This window comes from Sceloporus occidentalis, unplaced genomic scaffold, assembly GCF_023333645.1.
Source record: "Sceloporus occidentalis isolate IW3139 unplaced genomic scaffold, rSceOcc1.0.p SCAF_2, whole genome shotgun sequence".
NCBI classification, from domain to species: Eukaryota; Metazoa; Chordata; class Lepidosauria; order Squamata; family Phrynosomatidae; genus Sceloporus; species Sceloporus occidentalis.
The window spans coordinates 204,049,392-204,069,402 of record NW_028316982.1 but is presented as its reverse complement, the minus strand read 5'-3'; the positions used below and the strand labels follow the sequence as shown (position 1 = coordinate 204,069,402).

Below are 20,011 nucleotides of genomic sequence, written 5' to 3'. Positions count from 1 at the left end.
AATCTCCAGCTTTTGTTCAGTCCATAACTTTCCCTCATAGTAGCAATGCATTCAACCAGTGTAGTAACAATAGCAGAGTATTTCTAGCAGGATAATTACAAACATTTCTACGTGAACAGTGTTGAAAAAAATGACTTATCTCCAAAAATTTATTCAAAAGTCAGAAAACAGAAACTCAAACAAGTCCTATTTGTGACTATAGAAAGATTAATCACTTCATATTAGTTAAAATATGGTTTGAACTTTCTGGGATTTAGAAATTAGACATTCCAGAAAAGAACCCATGTGAGAAGCTTGCAACAAAATATCACACAGTGCCATTGCACATTATTTATTGTTAACATATTAATCACTATCAACGCGCACTTTACAGTATAAATAAGAAAACAAGTCCATACCCCAAGGAACTCCAGGCTAAAATTCAGCATAGGTCACTGCATTTCCTTGTCACACAAAAGTGTAGTTTAGCACAACATGCACAAACAGCATGAGTCACAACAGGCATCAACTTCATATTCTCTTTCCTTTTCTCCTTCTCTGCACTGCCAGGAAGACAAATTCAGAAGCTTTGGTTTTTGCATTCCCATAACCACCATATGATGTGTTGAGTGGAGCAACTTGGGAGCTTATTGCATGGACAAAAAAACTGACTGCACCGCAACGAGATGCAGCTGGGTTGCGAGATGCAGCCAGGAATTATTGCAAATAATTTGCTGCCGATGCTGCATCCTGGGTCCCAGGCACACTTCGAAGGCCACTTTTCAAAGTCAGAAAACTCCCTGTTTTGAAAAGCGGCCTATGAAGGAGGCCTGAGACCTGGGATGCAGCCGGGCTGTGCTTGCCTGGTGGAATTGGCAGCAAATTATGTACAATAATTCCCTCCTGCATTCTGCAACCCAGCTGCATCCCATTGGGGTGCAGTCGGGGTTTCTTGTCCTTACTATAAGCTCAAAAATGTGATTACAATTAAATAATGGTAATTGCCAAAGTAATTTTAAAACACACCAATTTCAAAACATGGCTTCTGATGTTGGCTTTTATAAAGTAATCACATTTTCTGTTTTGGTTTGTGTTTGATGCTGTGATGACATTAAATGAGAAGTAAAAGCTTTTAAGTGCTCCTCTTTGGTGACATTGGAGGAAATGGGGATGATGAGGGTATGAATCCAAACATCACTTCAGCTTCTTCTTCATGATACATTAACATGTCTAGTGTTGACAGCAGAGGGAAAAAGACCAGGCAGTAGCAACACTAGCTCAATGTATTTATGGCACTTATCTTTAATAATTCATTGTTTGTCTCTGAGGTGTTTGTGAGTTTATTATATGGGTTCTTCCAATTCATAGCCATAACTGGAAAACTCAAAGATTGAGATGTTTTGGCAAGAAGCCCCTTCAGTATCCTCCGCACACTCTTCCTACACACTTCCTTTTCAGCCAGGACAACAGCACCTAGAAATGTTCTCTCCAATGAGTCTCTAGTCATCAAAACCTAATTGGTTTATCTCTTTTTTCTTCTTCCTCTTTTCCTCCCCATGTATTTTTCTTCTATCGATTAACATTAGTTTTGTCTTATTATGTCTTGGGTCTTATGACCTCAAATATGTTTTTCTGGAAATGGTCTACCTGCAGGAGTAAACTTCCATCTACTGATAGCCACCAATTGTACCTTTTGTGAATGGAATTCACAATTTCACATTGTGAAATTCCATCAGCACTACCATAGTTTCAGCAAACTAGCCTACTGGAATTGTTAATTGCCCCTTCATGATGAGTCTTCTAAGCCACCAGTCATTCCTGTGCTCTGAGCTCTCTTGATCTATCTTTTTTTGCTGTTGATTCTGGTACATATCTGCCTCTGGAGCCAGACACCTCTGTAGATAGATGGATGTAGGGTCTCTCAAGGTCTTTCTTAGCTTACACTTCCTAGACCCTAATGGACGGTCTGGCCCAAGTTTGTCCAGTGTTCCACCACTTATTCCATTGTTTAATTTTTCAATCCTTTTGTTCAATAAGATTTACCAATCTATTTCAAACTCCTGCACGATGACAAACAGGAGCTGGCAAAGGTTTCCAGGCAACATATGAAAGCAAAAAACAAAACAAAGTCCTTTCAGTCTTATGACAGACTACACATCTAAGGCTTTCAGGAGGCATGCTTGATTCTGGTTAGTGAACTAAACTAAATAAATTAGGTGACATATAAAGGATCTGCCACTGACTGATGAGGGTTTGTTTCCAAAGCAGATAATATTTTAGATTGGGGTGAGCAAGTGTCTGAGGATAGAGGATTACATTGCCACCAATGGGGACTCCTTGCTGCATTTCACTGGAGAAAAAATGATTTATTGCCTATCCTCAAATGCCCCAATGCCTCCTAGGGGATATGGGGACAATTTAGCCATGGTTTGACTTACTTTGGGCCATACTGGGGCCAGAAGAAGCCTTTTTTCCAATAAGAATTGATCAGGAAGTCAGCTTTCTCTTTTGGGCTTAAAGCAGCTCAACAGGGAGGGAGGCAAAAAACACTAGAAAATCTCTCTCAGGGGCACTTTTGGCCAATTTCAAATTGAGGAGATCAGGGAGTCATAAAAATGGTCCTAGGGAGTGTGTGATGCCCATGGGTGAGATTTTTTGTAGGGTTGTCAAAGTGAGAAAAGGAGAGAGCTTCAGGTTGTGTGACAAGCAACATCAGCTGAAAATCCTTCATCTACAAACCAGTTAACGTGCCAGGAGACATGCCCAGTTTTCATTCTGGCAAACCTAGATTTTCTACTGACCCTGTTTTAAATCAAAGGCGGGAGTTTTGTAATGTGTTAATCTGCCCCAGTCCATTCCTGATGTATGCATTTTAGCCTGAAAATGGCCACTTGTGTTTCTTGAAAATTCCAAGGAGCACACAATTGGTAGTTGAAAGGGTAGTTTGTCCCCTAGACCTTTTTCAGCCACAAATAGCTTCTCTTTTTGTGGCCCAGCAAAGTCAAGGGTGAGTGAAAATGGAGCAGGTTTGGCCCTCTAGATGGTCTGTAGCTGCCCACCATTGCCTTAGAGACTGTGGGGCTTGACAGACGGGCAGGAAGGGATGGCGAGATGCCTCCCCTTTCTGCCTCAGATCATTGCCATAGCAACTGCATGTTGCGGCAATGCTCTGCTCCCTCTCGGGGCCAAAAAAAAGCTTCTGTAAGCAGCTTCCATCATGCACCATGATGACGCCCTTTCTGGCCAGTGCCGTTTGGGCGCTGCGCTACCCTTGCATCATCATGGCATGCCCCGTATGGACAGGAGCACACCAAGATGGTGCACGGGCAGCAAAAATAGGGCTGGGCACGTGTAACTGTTCAGCCCTATCTAGCCCTACTTTCTGGCCCAGGTTAGCACAAAGTGCCAGTCTGTACAGGTCCTGTGTTTAGAAGATGAAAGCTAGGATTTTGGCAATTAGTAGCCTTCTCATACTAATGGAACAAAGTACAGTTCGCATGCTTAATATCCAGCTCATCTATCTCATGGTCTGCTCACCTGCTATCCTCTCAGGATTCACTGAGTTCTATGTTTTCACTTACAGCTTCCAAATTTAGGGATATCTCTATGTGTAACCAGCCTGATAGCACTGATACCTTGGAGTACTTGGCAGCTGTACTGCTTGTTACCAGGCCTGTTTTGGAAAATAAAGTCTTTCTTCCTGTTTGGTAATGAATTATACAGTACTAGCGGTGTGATTCCTCACTTCTTTCAATGTTGGTGTATATTTGTCCTACTCCTGCAGCCCAGCTCTTGCTGTACAAAATCTGATTGTTCTTTATTTCACTGCAAGATGGTAGCCTTGTGATGCAATCTCTTAAAGTTTCTATTTTGACATTTTATGAGCTGCTCCATTTCCATTTGCTATTATGTTATTGTTTTCTTGCACTCTTGCCAGGCTTATACAACCAGTTTCTAACTCTGTTTCTACCTGGAATATGTCAGTGTCCCTTGGCAAACTTATTGTGACACCATTCAGCTCCGTCCCATCAATCTCAAAGTGGCATTCCTCAAAACAGTCATGTCAGTGAGCTTTATACCCTGAGAGCTGGTATCCCAAACTTTGTTTTTTGTAAGATCAGGATAGTTACGGGTTTGGATTTGGCCTTTCTCCAACCTTAATCAAGATCTTATCTTACATATATTTTACTTCATAGGTCTGACATTGCCTCTAGATGTTTTTCTTCCTTCATAGTTCACTATGCCATCACCTTTTATCTTGCCTGCACAGCACCATAACAAAAGATACCCAGGCTGTTAATATGTTATGAATCAGGTCCCCATTTCCAAACAAGAAATCTACCTACTGCCACTACCATCCACAACAATGGTCACATTTGCTGCATTTGTCTCTGGAGTTCCTTTGCTAGGAACATGCCAAACTTTGAAAAGGTCCCAGACTCTCAGATTTGTGGACTACATATTCAGTCTAGGTCTAATAACGTAGCCACAGTAATCCATGCACTGGTAACTTCCTGATTAGTCTACTGCACTGCATTCTTTATGAGGCTGTCCTTGAAGATAAGTCAGAAGCTGCAGCTAGTGCAAAATGCAGTAGCTACATTACAGATTTGGCACACCATCTAGAAAGCATATAATGTTGGTTTTAAAGGAATGGTATTAATTGATGCTATACTTTGGTCTGGGGTGTGGCTAGAGTGGGATGAGGGCATTTTTCCTTGAGTCCCCAAATTCAAAACAATTCCTAGTATTGCAGAGAGTGGGACATTAAAAATTGTTCAGTCTTAGAATTTTTACAGTATATTTGCTATGCTCACATTCCTTTGGTAATTTTGTTTGCTCCTTTTCTTTGGATGCCTAAACTGTATCTCTAAATGTACAACTGAAGAGTTCAAAGATACAGCCGTGTTAGTCTGTCAAATCAATATGTAGAGAGATCTTGTAGTACATTTGAGACTAATGGAAAGAAAGAAGTTGACAGTATGAGCTTTCATAGACTTAAGTCTACAAAATGCATCTGAGGAAGTAGACTTAAGTCTACAAAACCTCAAGCTGCCAACTTCTTTCTTTCAGTTAGTCTCAAAGATGCTACAAGATCTCTCTACATACTCCTCATCTGAAGTTTTAAATTACTGCAATGCTAGGAATTTGGTGATGGAAGAAAGATTTCATTCAGACAGGGACGTAGCCAAGGGGGGGGGGATCTTGGGGTCTGGACCCCCCCCCCTTCCATTAGAAAAATGAATGGTGTGTGCTGCTGCGCCGCTGCACCCAAGCCCCATTATAATGGTGGCACTTAGTCTGGACCCTCCCCTTCCTAAAATCCTGGCTACGTCCCTGATTCAGAGGGTAGAATTCTTATTTGGGGGAACAGTGCTTTCACACACACACACATACGCACCCACAGCTACAGCTCTGTTTCTGGACCAAATTCACAGTGCTGCTAGAAATATTTTAAAGCCCTAAATTGCTTTGAAACTTGTAGAAATACCACTTCCTATATATGCCTGCCCAAAGATTAAAGTCAGCCAAATCATTGTTTTTCTGTATTCCCAGTCATGGCAGTACACTGTAGGAGTCCGCTGCAGGAGGACATGTGAGAGCGGCTTTTTGCTGTGACATCCAGTTGTAGAATACAGTCAGCCCTCCTTATCCACAGATTTGTTATCCATGGATTTAGTATGTCATTGTATATAATGAGACTTGAGCATCCACAGATTTTGGTATCCACAGGGGGCCCAAACCCCAGCGGATACCAGGGGGCCACTATTACGGGCCTCTTGCCACCAACTCTGGTGTCGTCTTGGTACCAAGTAAAAACATGTATCTTTACTAAAATCCCTGGGACATAATTTGTTTCCACCCAAATTTGCATATGTGCATGGTTTTAAATTACCATAACTGTTTTAATTACTTTTAACTGTCCTGTTTTAACTTGTTAAATTGGTTTAGCCTGGATAAATTTTTCCTGTTTTAAATTGTTATAAACAATTTACATTGATTTTATTGTATGCCAGCCAGAAAGCCTTGCATATAGAGTAGAATATTTTAATAAAGAAACATTATGTCATATTTATATCAACAAAAAGCCCAGTTCAGAACATTGTAGAATGGGTCTTTCTTTTGGTGGGAAGACTGTCTTTTTCCTTGCCACAATGTGCATGCTTAAGGAGCACATGGCTTCATTTTTCTCATCTTTTCCAAAACCATTGTAGCAAAAGGTCTTCTCATTTTTTTTCCAGGTTCTTGTTCCACCTTTAGTAAATCAGCTTACTAATCATGGATGTGTGATTTAAATAGATCACGAAGAAGTAAAACAGGTCATTGACTTGTAACTGGTTCTTTGCATGTTCATTCCCACAATATCTTCTCTGTGCAACAGATGTGGTCTGTACTTCTCTTAACTTCTGCTGCAGAAGTCTCAAAACAGAATGAGATGGAATAATGCACTTTTGGGACATGTACATTGAAAAGAGATGAGGGGGCTCTCCACCAAAAACTCAGTTCTAGAATGTTCTGGATGGGACTTTGTGTAATTGTAGACCCCCCCCCCCCCCGCCCACACACACACACAGAGTGGACCTTGGTTTCTGCTGCAGTTTGGAAGATTTGCTTTTTGGAATCTTTAAAAAAAATGTTTTCTAGTGGTGGATGGTTGAATTTGTGGATAAAGAATCTGTGAATACCAAGGGCTGACCATATAGAGATGACCACTCAAAGAATCCCAAATAGTAAACATCCATGCTGCTTCCTATGCTACTCTGGAAAAGCAGAAAAGAAAATTAGGCATCATTACTTCTATTTTCATTCCTTTTTTAAAAAAAAATTCAGTAGGATTTTGAGGTCAGACGGTTTTTAAAAGGAGGGCTTTAAGAGTGTGCTTTACTGTTTTGTCCTTTTTTTATAAAAAAAACCCTGGTTTTTAACATTTTTTAAAATTTTATTAAAATTTCAATCCTCCTCAGAGTACAAGTTTATATATGCTTTTAAACATTTTTACTGTATGTTTTAATTTGTTTTTAGCATTGGTAATAGTTTAATTCTATTATAATGTCCATCTTCTGTATTTTTTAACTATTTATATTTTTTAAAACCTGTAAGCCACTTTGAATCTTTGGGGCTGTGCACACTGGCACCTTTGGTTGAGTTGGGGACAGAGTCAGAGCGTAGCGTCTACATGACGCACACCGCGGTTCTGCCCCGAGGGTGACATGAAACCGCGTGCCACACCACATGGTGTGTGGCATCATGGTGTTCTTCTGGAACTGCGTCTGCATGACGCAGCACTGAAGGAGTCGCTGCCACGGCCATCACACCCTTTGCAGGACACAAAAAGGAACCGCTTTTTGCAGCTCCTTTTTGCGCCCTGCAAAGGCCAGATCAGGGACGCGACACGCGATTGCCGTGGCACCAATCTGGCTGTAAAAGGGGCTGGAGGCCACCCCATTGGGACTGCACAGCCCATTAGTTTGAGAGAAAAATCAGGAAACAGATGATGATATTATTGATGCTTAGGATTGCTTTCCTCCTTCATTGATAAGTGAACCCAGCATGGTTAAAGAGCATAGCAGTATAAGACTAACCCTCCCAATTACAAATTTCTTGCTGTATCACTAAGTGTTGATCTTTCACTGGCAACACCAAAGCATTAGTAAGCATTATTCCTGCAAAACAAACATTGTCAGCTGCATACCAACAGTATCATGACTGTTATATTTTTATACATCTCATTGCTTCTGTCTTGTGTGTTGTGTATGTGTGTGTGTTGTTTCCCCCCAGCAACTTGTCTTTAATTCTGTTACAAACTGCTTGGGGCCACGCAAATTTCTACACAGTGGGAAACTCTACAAGGCCAAGAGCAACAAGGAATTGTATGGCTTTCTGTTCAATGACTTCCTTCTGCTGACACAGATCATAAAACCTCTGGGCTCATCTGGCACAGATAAGGTCTTCAGCCCCAAGTCAAATCTGCAGTATAAAATGTACAAAACAGTAAGTATCACTTTTAAAAGGGAATTTGGATATTTTTGATAAAAATCCACAAGGCTCCCTCATCCACCCATATTAAAATATATAGACCATAAATGTTTGTGTTTGGCTGCATTTGCACTACAGAAATAATCCAGTTTGACACCATTTTAATTGTCATGACTCAATGCTATGGAATCCTGAGAATTATAGTTTGTAATGGCACCAGAGCTCTCTGACAGAGAAGGCTAAATGTCTAACAAAACTACAAATCACAGAATTCCATAGCACTGAGACGTGGCAGTTAAAGTAGTGTCAACCTGGATTATTTCTGCAGTGTGGATGCAGCCTATATGGACCATTTTACACAATACAAGTCTTATATGGATTTCTGTGTAGGAAGACTATTGAACCACCAGAGTCTGTAATGAAGTCAGATTTGTCTGTCTCACTGGGTGTTCTCAAAGTGGGATCTTTTTTTGTCATCATCATTCCTTCTGAAACCACTTCAGATTTTCCAGTATGCATGCAAACAGAGCAAAAACCACACTATTCATCTACAAGAGGGAGGTATCAGTAAACTTCTGGTGACACCAAGGCTTGGAGGGTAAACGTAGAATCAAAGAATCATAGAGTTGGAAGAGACCACAAGGGTCATCCAGTCCACCCCCTGCCATGCAGGAACTCACACTCAAAGTGCCCCTAACAGATGGCCCTCCAGCCTCTGTTTAAAAACCTCCAAAGGAATGGGAAGCCCTGTGATGACTCATTGACACAGAATGTTGACATACTGAGAGGAAAAATAAGTGACAACTGGGTGGAAGGCATGAGGGAATTTAATGGCTGGGAAGACAACATCCAGGTGGAGTGGAAATGAACTGGGTGGCCACACAAAGAGGAGGGAGTGGGGGGAAAATAACCACAGAGACTAAAATGGTAAACAGAAACACCTTATTTTCTGGCTAGGTCATTTCCTGATTCACAACTATTCACAACATGTCCCCAAGGAAGAGCTGATCATGGATACCAGTGAGGGTTTTTTTTTAAAAAAATGTGTATCAGACAATGTGGCATGAAATACAATAAAATAGGTGTTTGAAAACTTGCATGTGAAGTAAATGTCTACTGAGTGTTTAACTGAACTACAAAGAAGCCTAGGTTTGTTGCTGCATTGTATAAAATTGATCCCTTGTTATTTCTATACCATCAAGGGAGCATTTTTAAAAAAAAATTTAAAAAAAGATAGGTTGCTACTTGCTATGACTGGTCCAGTGAGTAGGAGGGAAGTTGAAATGTACTGCAACACTAAAATATTTATGTAAGGGAAAGCACAGCTAAATGCTTTCCTAGCTATATAGTCTTCTGTCCTCTCTCCCTCCCCAATCCAGCATTACTGTGATAAAGTATGTATGTGGATTGTTCTAACCCAAGGATTTATCATGATCATGGTTCAATTTAGAAACTCACAAATGTTTACATTTGTTATCAAGGTTCAGGTAGAGAAATCTAGTTATTTGTATATTAATCCAGAAAAAAGCTGCATTCAGTTATGACTCCAAGAGTTTGTTAATTAGTCATAGAAGGTAAGAGGAAATTGTTTCTCTCTTATTTATTTGGTCTATTTTTGCCCACATGTTTACTTGTTTTTTGGGCTGCCATATTCCATTGAGGATAGGATGGTGGAATATTAATCCTCTTTTTGTGCATGCCTGCAAACTAAATCATCCAGAAATCAAGCAATGTTTATAAACCATAGTGGATAACAAGTGGGAACTGCAACAAAATTAACAGTTCAGTGGTTATAAATTATAGAATCATAGAGTTGGAAGAGATCACAAGGGCCATCCAGTGCAGTCCCCTGCCATGCAGGAACTCCCAATCAAAGCACTCCCAACAGATGGCCATCCAGCCCCTATTTAAAAACCTTCAAAGAAGGCGATTCCAACATACTCCAAGGCAACAAATTCCATCCATTGTTCAACAGCTCGTACTGTTATGAAGTTTTTCCTAATGTTTAGGTGGAATCTCTTTTAATAATGAATAACAAGTCATTTGTCATTATTAACTTCCCAGTTCTGTAAAATTTATCATAGAGCATGGAGGACATACATCAAGCTGAGATCAAACTCTACTGAACATTTTCATCAGATTACTGTAGATTCAGCTATAATCATAGTAAATGATCCAGCCAGCCACCTGTGCCCTCTTTCATAAAAAACTTGATTTCATCCCTTTCCTCTGTTATTTTGCCTGTTTCACTAATGCATACATATATAGTAATGTCTGGCCACTAAGCATGGTTTTGTCTTCCTTTGGGTCGTTTTGACAAAGGATGAAGGGCTCCTTAAGAAACTCTGTACTTTCACAATCTTTACCATCTTGCTGATACCTTCCTCTTGTTTCTTGGGCTGAAACAGAAGTGATGCTAAGCATTTTATTACTATTTTGTAGTGCTATTTCATCAGTTTGCTTGCCTAGGTAGATTATGTTGAAAATCACACCCAACCCCATGCGCACAGTTATGTGCTTTAGGAAAAGTTGCTTCCCACAGGCTTTGGTATTGGTGAAAATGAAGGATAGCTCAGCTGAAGAGCAGCCTTTTAGTACCCCACTGAATTTCCATAGGCTTCATGCTTGGTATTAAGTGAACAAGGAATACTCAGAGGTGGTTTGAAATATAGCCTACAGCATCTGGTATCCATTGGTGGCGATCTGTTCAAGTATTAACCAGGGCTAACCCTGATTAGCATTCCAAGGTCAGATGGGATCTGGTTCCTTTAGGTTATTTAGGCCCCTGCAAGCACTAGTTACTATGATCTGAATCAAAAAACTATTTAGTATGAGTTAATGTTTCATATTTTTAAATCAAAGTGGATGATATTATGATTAATCATCCCTCCCAGACCATCTGTCTGGTTTTTTTTTCTTTTCTTTGTTTGCTGTCATCTCTGCTTTGGGGAGCTTTAACACACATAAGCTTGAGGGAACCTTAAAACAGATAATTTTCACTGTGCATTTGGGATAATAGTGAGATGTTGTCTACCATGTTGTCATCTTTTTCCCCCCCCTTTTTTTGAATAAAAAGCCCACAACTTTTTAATTTTGCTATAGCAGTTTGTGAACCATTAGGTTTACATGGCTAGCAGCTCAGTGTTTTATACTGGCCCTCACAGTGTGAACTGGGTATATTTGCAATTATGTCATGCTCTCAGGATGGTGGTGGGGTATTTATTTGTTTATTTAATTCTAATATATAGCAAAAGAAATTGTGAAAGTTGTAAAATACAGTAATACATACATAGAAACATGTCAGTCATTGTATGCTAAACATGACACCTGTTATACAGCAGTTATTCAGATCTAACATAAACTAATATTTCCTAATATTTCTGCAGCCCATATTTCTAAATGAGGTCTTGGTAAAACTACCTACAGATCCTTCTGGAGATGAGCCCATCTTCCACATCTCTCACATTGATCGAGTGTACACACTTCGTGCAGAAAGCATAAATGAAAGGTAAATTCTTGCTGAATTAGCACAGAGTTTAACTAGCACTTTTAAAAGCTTTTGTGTTTGTGTGTGCATGTGCATACGCACATCCATCCAGCCTTTAGTGTGAGCACAAACAGTTATGCCTACTGGATTTTTTTATAAGCTCTTTGGTAGTTTCTCTTTGCTTCATCCTTTAGATCCTTTGTTACATGACACAAAGTTTTACCCTCAACTTACCCACGGGCCATATCAATCCATAATTTTGGCATCAAACCTGCCCTCAACTTATGCATGAGATTGACTTGTAGTCCTAAAACAGCAGGCAACTCAATGTCTTTAGCCAGTTCTTCTTCCTATCCTGCATTTAATCAGTTTTACATAAACTTTATAGTAGTATTTCAGTTTATTTTTGCTTTTCTCTTTCTCAAGGACGGCTTGGGTTCAGAAAATCAAAGCTGCTTCTGAACTATACATAGAAACAGAGAAGAAGAAGAGGGAAAAGGCCTACTTAGGTACCACAATGGGGGTACAGTATTTATAAGTTTTCCCCAAAGTATCTGAAGAATATTTTAATGAATCTTGCCTGTTCTTGCCACAGTCCGGTCCCAGAGGGCAACAGGCATTGGAAGGTTAATGGTGAACATTGTTGAAGGTATTGAATTGAAGCCCTGCAGATCCCATGGTAAGAACTTTGCTTCCTTTCTATTTTGTTAAGCATGTGCCAAAAAGAACAGCACCTCCTAGGGATGCCTGATAAAGTGGGTTTTAAAAAATTATTAATCAAATTGTGGGGTATATGCAACAGGCTCATCTAAAATGCTTGTGAATATCCTTGAGGCAAATTACAAAATCTATGCTAATATTTGAACATGGCTCTGCTTCTGTCTTCTCCTTTTAGGGAAGAGTAATCCATATTGTGAAGTGACAATGGGTTCTCAGTGTCATATTACCAAGACTATACAGGACACTCTCAACCCCAAGTGGAATTCTAACTGCCAGTTCTTTATCAAAGATTTAGAACAAGATGTGCTCTGCATAACAGTGTTTGAGAGGGATCAATTCTCCCCTGATGGTAGGTGGCAACTCTTATTTTTAGGCTTTGTCTTTCTGTATGTGCATATGAGTAATTGCAGCATACATTCTTTGGATGGCATGGAGAAGCAATCTTCCTACAAATGGGTTATTTTCCACATGCCAATATGAGTTGCAGGATTCTCTAAGCATATTGCCAGGAGCACTGTGCTCTCTTGGCTGTCTCATCTTTGCTTTGACTTTGGTTACAGAGGCCAAGATGCAAAGGCTTCACTGAGGCTTTCAGTTTCCTCATTCCCACTATAGTCTCTAACAAGCAGGGAGAACTGTAACTGGAAGAAAAAATGTTGCATGTTTGCACAGGGTTCTTGGAATCCTGTCCTCAGCTGCTTTTTGTGCAAAACCAGATTTCGGTCCCAATGGAAGTATAGAACTGAAGTGCTAGGAAACAATATCTGTAGTGAAATAAAAAAGAAATTAATGGAAGCCCACTGACAGACCATAAAATAACTGTAGTCATGAGACGATTTCCTGCTTCTGTTTTCAGTTTGATCTGAATGCTCATGCTGTTTTCTGAAGGGCCATTCAGACTACCTTTTGTACCGAATTGTATCCCGGATTAAAAGTCGGAAGTTCCCATTGGCACTGGTTTAAACACATCAGAATTAGGGTCTTTAGAAAACCCCTTAGAGTGGTTTTTCTGGAAGTGGATTATTTCCCGTGTCTTTTAGGAAAACCCATTTCTTCCCTGCTGCCGGCAAATGTGAACTTGGCCCCAGTCATGATCGGGTCAAGTTCCGGGGAGGGATTTAGGTCAGAGGGAGGGCAGAGGACAGACCATGCCTCCCCCTCACAGGCAGCTTTCTCTCTCTCTCTCTTTTGTAATTTTATTTTTGACAGATTATGCGAATGCTTGTTCTACAGGTCGGTACATAGTGATAGCATGTGTATGCTTGTGCTACATTTCCCTTTTGTTTGTTTGCTGCCAGTATGGCACCTCACTTTGCAAGTAGCATTTTTTAAAAAAAGTGTGTGTGTGTGTGTGTGTGTGTGTGTGTGTGTGTGAGAGAGAGAGAGAGAGAGAGAGAGACATATTTTGCGAATGCTTGTGTTTCCTTTTAAATTTGGCAAATTGATACAATGTGTGAATGCTTTTGTTACATATGTATGTGTGTATGTAAGGCATTCTGGGGTGGCAATGGAGGGAAAGCAAGGAAAGAGGATGCAGAGATGACATTCTGAGGTGAGGTATTATTATTAATATTATTATTATTATTGTGACAGATTATGTGCATGGAAGGGAAGGGAAGAGGTTCCAAAGAGGAGGAAATGCTGGGCTGGAAGCGAAGGGGAAGCTAGAGGCTGGCATTTAGTGGGAAGGCTGTGGAAACCCATGACTTTGGGGGAGTCACACTCTCTCAGCCTCAGGGGAAAGGCAATGGCAAATCTCCTTGAAACCAATCTTGCCAAGAAAACCCCAGGATGGGGTCGTTTTAGGGTTGCCATAATCTGTAATGACCCAAATACACACAAAACACACACACCTGGAGGTTTTTAAATTTGACAAGTTGACAGAATAGGCGCACACTGTAGGATATGTCACCTCTGACGAAAGTGGAAGTGAATTTGATAGACAACAAAGGAAGTTCCATTTTAAAGAAGTACTAGAAATGTGAACTTCAGAGGGGCAAATTGCATCAATCAGGGTAAAGGATAGTCAGAACTATTACCCAGGGAGATTTGGTATAGGGGAAACTGGATCTGCCCAGTTCTATCCCGTGCAAATGGGCTAGTGAGAATGGGGCCTTAACTGACTTCTTGCCAGAATTGGATCTTTACTGGGGAAGCCTTGTCATTTCCAGTCATGACATGCATTTTATCTCTTTCAGACTTCTTGGGCCGAACAGAAATCCGTGTAGCAGATATTAAGAAAGACCAGGGGTCAAAGGGACCGGTTACAAAGTGTCTTCTCCTGCATGAAGTCCCAACAGGAGAGATAGTTGTTCGACTGGATCTGCAGCTGTTTGATGAACCTTGAAAAGGAGGTGCTTCTCTCAGCTGAAATGACTATAATAGGTGTTTACAAAATCTTTCCATAGAGATCCTCAGTCCTTTTATATGAAAAAAAGTCCTCCACATGGAAAGAGATTTAGCAAAGTCACACAAAACTTTATATCTAGCTAATCCTTGCAGAAAACTGAATTTCAAGTTTGTGGGGGGCATGCCATCTTTTTAAAAACAGTTTGTTTTATTTTATGTTGAAATTCGGCTGTAGTTTCAGGATTTCTAGAGTAACAAGAGTTGTGGCTTGCGCTCTTGACAGAGAGGTTAAAACACTGCACTTTCTCTGGTTGCTGCAACATTCCATGTCAACCGAAGAAGGGTGTTGCTGCCATGTCTGCAGATTTCTATGAATTTCCCCTAGAAATGTTGTGCCTATTGCCCCACAGAGTGGTGTATAAACATAATGTGAATATATTTATATACAAAATGCTGTTAACATGAATGCATTCTTGCCATGTAAGATTTCTGGATTTCTTTTAAGAAGTTTGTGATAATATTTGAATCTGTTTTCAAAAAATAAATGAAAAAAGAAAAGAAAATTCCAATCTGAGGTTTAAATGACAGTTTCCTGTAGATTAGAAAGCTTTCAAGAGGTGAGGTGAAGATAGCTTTTTCAAGATATTCGTACATGTAAGCCAGTGTTATGTGGATGAAAGATTGAATTACTGGTCTGGGACCTAGTAGTTCAACCCCCTCCCCCACCACCATTAAAGGCAAGACTGTAACCAAGACCAGATGTTGGTTCTTTGCCATTTGCATTGGGACATCTTTTTCCCAAACTGTATATCCACAGATCAGTGTTTTTTACGGCTGTGTTTTAACTCTCTTGCAAACAACCGTTGATCACATTAAAAAAAGGTTTGACAGATTCCTGCTGCGTGTCTGTACTGTACCGCTGAAACATAATTATTAAACTGTTGCTCAATTGTGAAAGGCTGGGGTGGGGGGACCAGCACTGATAAGAAAACAGCTGCTCAGAAAAGTTGTATTGAGACAAGACAAGCAGTCAAAAGAAATTAATTAATGAAATTGTACTGTGCCTAAATAAAAATTTGACACCACAGTTTTGAAGTCAGGGTGGCAGCATACTGTAGCTCATCAATGATTTTTAGGTGCAAACATGCTTAATTGCAAATTTGTCCATTTCAACATTAGGTGTGATCAGAATTTTGTAAAGTAAGTGATCCCAAAAGAGTTGTTGCTGTTTTGCAGTTGTAAGCATTCAATCGGACAGCAATCCACATAAAAAAGCTTGATTCAGCAAAGTCCTGTCAAATCAGTTGAATAATAAAAATACACACCTTGCTGAACAAGGCATAATGTTAATGACCAAATTTGGGAAGCATCTTCATTTCAGTATCAAGGACATTCGTTCTCTTTGTGTTTTCAGTCCTTCAGTTTGTTACCCAAGGATCATGCATAAATGGGTATTTTTGTATCAACTTTCAGAATGGAAGGTGTTGACTGGTCTGTTAGCATGTCAATGTTCTTGTGAGGTATTGGCTTTGCTGTTTTTTGCATGTTGTTTTGGTATCAGTTTCCATGTTTCCTGTGGAGATGGTGTTCTCTAGCACAGCAAATCTCTATTATTTCCATTAGGAAATTAGGACAGCTTTATACTTGATAGATAGATAGATAGATAGATAAGGTCTGGTGATAAATGTAAACTGTGCTTGAAAGTGTCTGTGTACTATCATTTCCAAGGAGACCACTGTATTATTTTCAGCAATTATTTTTTAAAAATCCTGTATGTTGGAGGGACAAAAAAAGTTTACATTTCATACTTTTAAGAATTGCTTTATTATTTATTTATTGAAGATAGTGTAGAATTTTGTATCAGAAATTACATACTTAAGTATTTTTTTGAACAGAGAAACACACTTTCGTTAGAAATTTCAACTGACCAAGTTTTAGAGGAAGTTTAACTTAAAAGGCATGAAGTTATTTAACACTGACTGGTTGAAAACACAATTAAAAAGCAAACAATGTTTATGTTTCTATTTTTCAGTGTTGTTACAAAAATGTTTGAATTAAAATTTGTAAATAGAACTAAACTCATGCTTTCCTTTTTCCATATCAGTACATTTTATTGAAATATAATGTATATGAAAATAACAAATTGTTGTGGTAGAAGGGAAAAAATAAATCCTTTAGTGGTGGAAAATATTAAATGTCATGATTCCAAACCTTCTTTGGCTGTCCTAATTTTACTCAAGTGCTGCAACTAAGCAGTTGCTGTATTTTTAGTCATTCAGACATAATGATAACATTAAGAAAGCCTTATCATTGGACTGTGAGAAGAGACAGACCTGTATACCCTGAAGTAAAACAAATTAGGTGTGTATTTGGAGAAGCCAAAAGGGCAAGATCTAAATGAGACACAATTCCTAGACTCTCCTTCAATAAAGGCCCTATTGGTATAATTTCTTTGTCACCATTCTAAGTTACTCTTGCCATTTCAGAGCCACACTATAATAAAGCTGAATTCCAGTTCTAATCTCCTGCACAGAACCATTTTCTGTAGCTTCAGTCAGAAATCTTTTCACTGCACTTTGAAGCCAAACATATTATTAATGGTAATTTCAATCGTTCTGTGTACTTCCTTATTCCATTTTAGACTGCTCCTTAATCTAAATCCTCTTGATGGTAAAACGCTAACATAAAATACAGACTCTAGCTCCCTCAAGTAATTGTGTTCCAAAATCATAGTGACCCTTAGGGTAGGTGAATAGTGCTCCATTAGGCACTGGCTTTTATGTTTGTGTCCAGGGAGCTGTGGGGGAAGAATATTAGCAGTGTGTTGTGTCTTGCACAGCCTGGTGGTAATATGAATTACCAGATTGTTGTTGTGTGCCTTCAACTTTTTTCCAACTTATGGTAACCCTAAGGTAAACCTATCACAGGGTCTTCTTGGAAGATTTGTTCTGAGAGGGCTTGCCTTTGCCTTTGCCTTTCCCTGAGACAAAATGTGACTTGTCCAAGGTCAACCAGTGGGTTTCCATGGCTGAGTAGGATTCGAATCCTGTTCTCCAGAGCTGGAGTCCAACACTCAAACCACTACACTATGCTAGCACTCGAAGGTAAAGAAAGGCCTGCCTATTCCAGACTGTATCTGTCATCATTTGGATCCATTTCTCCTTACATGAAAGCTCATTCCTCCTGAGAATGGTTTCTCATAACCTGTGTAAATAAATGTTTCTCGTCTTCTCTGGCTTATATCCTACATATCCTTGCTATTACTGATGCCTTCATTTAGGCTGACAGTCTAGCCATGTATCTTGCTTGTGTTTCATAACTTAATTATCACAGAAATTCAGACCTGCTTCCCACCCACCTCCATTTTTCAGTGAATTGGATCAAATGTATCCTCAGGTATGTGTTACTGATTAAATTACACATATTGTTTTTAATCTGAAAATGAAAAAAACTTGGGTCTCGTAGGGAAAAGGCTATCTTAAAACATTGATCAGCAGCAACAACAGGATGGGGGAATGGCCCTGTCATGACACATCAGTGACAATAGAGGCAGTGATTCATGCCTTTCTCTATGCACAGCAGAGAACAAGTGGGGAGAGGATCTTCCATTATAACAGTGATGGCGAACCTTTTTAGGTTCACATGCCAGGGGGCGGGGCTTCTGCCCCCTTGGGATGGGACTGCATGCTGGGGAGGGGCTTCTGGCCCAGGGGCTGTGGCTTCCACCCTCCATGGGTGGAGCTTCCACCCTCTGGGCGGGGCTTCTCCCCTGCTTTTTCCCCAGCCCCCAGCTGTCTCTCAGAGACAGCTGGGGGTCAGCAAAGACCCATGGGCACAGCCCCAGTCCTCCTCTTCCCGGACCTTTCTGCGCCCCAAAGGGCTCTCCTAACAATTTCATTAAAGAACCTAGATTCAGCATGTTTTGGCCACTGGTATCAACTACAGATGATTTACATAACTTTAAAGTAGACAATGAAGACACTGAAACAGTTCAAGATTTTTCCATACCTTGGCTCTGTCATAAATCAGAATAGAGACTGCAGTCAAGAAATCAGAAGACTAGAACTTGGTAGGGCAGCTATGAAGGAACTCAATAAGACCCTGAAGTGTAAAGATGTATCATTGAATACTAATTTTAGGATTGACCATTCCATTGTATTTCCAGTTTCTATATATGGTTGTGAAAGCTGGACAGTGAAAAAACTGGTAGGAAGAAAATCAGTTAAAATTGCTAAAGTGACATATAAATGGGTTCTAGAGTAAATTAAGCCTGAATTCTCCCTAGAAGCCAAGATGACTAAACTGAGACTGTTGGCCATATCCTGAGAAGACATGACTCACTAGAAAAGACAACAATGCTTGGTAAGGCAGAAGGAAGTAGGGAAAGAGAAAGAACACATTCCAGATGGATAGACTCAGTCAAGGAAGACATGGCCCTGATACAGCAAGACCTGAACAGGGCTACTGATAACAGGATGATCTGGAGGTTTCTCATTCATGAGGTTGCCATAAATTGACGTTGACTTGATGGCAGTTATCAACAAGCTATCTCACACTCTTTATTTATTTGTTTACAAGGAAGCAAGTTACAATCTCATAATACTGCTCAACTCAAAAAATGGTTGCTCTTAAAGAAAACATTATGTTGAAACTCTATTATGGGAGCCTCTTAATCACACTATGAATTAAGAAGATGGGATCCAGTTTAGCTGTGAATTATGAATATGCAACAGCAGGGCTGAAGAATCTATAGTCTTCCAGCTGCTATTGAATTGCAGTTCCCATCAACCTTCACCAGTGGCCATGTGGGCAGGAACCTAATACAGGTCACCAAACTTATTTTGAATCTGTCTCTAGTTCCTAACAGTGTTAACAGTACCCAGTTCTTCCTCTCTTTATGGCCAACTTGTAGTTTTCCAGTAGTTGTACTACAGCTCCCATTAACCCTAGCCAGCATTGCCAGCAGTGAAGAATCATAGAAGTTGCAGTCCAAAAACATTTGGACAACCACCAGTTGCCCACTCCTGCTCTAGGTCATATGTAAAATCATCCATGTACCACATTTTTCAACATAGCACTTCATAAAGATTTGTGGGACCATATTATGTGTAAGCACAAATCCAGCAAGTAATATTTTAAACTTCTAAAAATTATTTCATCATGTTGACCATATTGCTCTACTGAGATGCTTAAAGACTACCAATGGTTTGATCCAGGAACAGACCTACAAAAACCTGAATGATGTTACTACACCTAATCATAGTTTCATTAGCAAAACACGATTCTATGAAAATCTATGACCTCAATTGTGTAAAGATATACATCTGAGCACTAAAGTCAGAATCATCCAAGCAATTGTATTCCCCATCATCATGTACAGATGCAAGAACTGGACAGTAAAGAAAGCAGATAGAAAGAAAATAAACTCATTTAAGATGTGGTGCTGGAGAAGGGTGCTCACAATACCATGGACAACCAAAAAGACAAACAAATGAGTCC

The 20,011-nt window shown here is 39.9% G+C and overlaps 1 protein-coding gene across 4 annotated transcripts in view; it reads left to right on the top strand.

The window, feature by feature from the left end:
* ITSN1 (intersectin 1) overlaps window positions 1-16,691 on the top strand; it is a 126,988-nt gene extending 110,297 nt beyond the window's left edge. Inside the window, exons 34-39 of one of the 4 annotated variants that reach the window (XM_089512048.1) lie at window positions 7,759-7,971; window positions 11,343-11,464; window positions 11,870-11,952; window positions 12,039-12,122; window positions 12,339-12,512; window positions 14,362-16,691. In XM_089512048.1, the coding sequence (XP_089368174.1) occupies window positions 7,759-7,971; window positions 11,343-11,464; window positions 11,870-11,952; window positions 12,039-12,122; window positions 12,339-12,512; window positions 14,362-14,510 (825 nt within the window). In that variant the 3' untranslated portion in view covers window positions 14,511-16,691. The remainder of the gene's footprint in view (window positions 1-7,758; window positions 7,972-11,342; window positions 11,465-11,869; window positions 11,953-12,038; window positions 12,123-12,338; window positions 12,513-14,361) is intronic. The other 3 variants (XM_089512047.1, XM_089512049.1, XM_089512050.1) reach the window with 3 other exon arrangements.
* The last annotated feature ends 3,320 nt before the right edge of the window (window positions 16,692-20,011 follow it).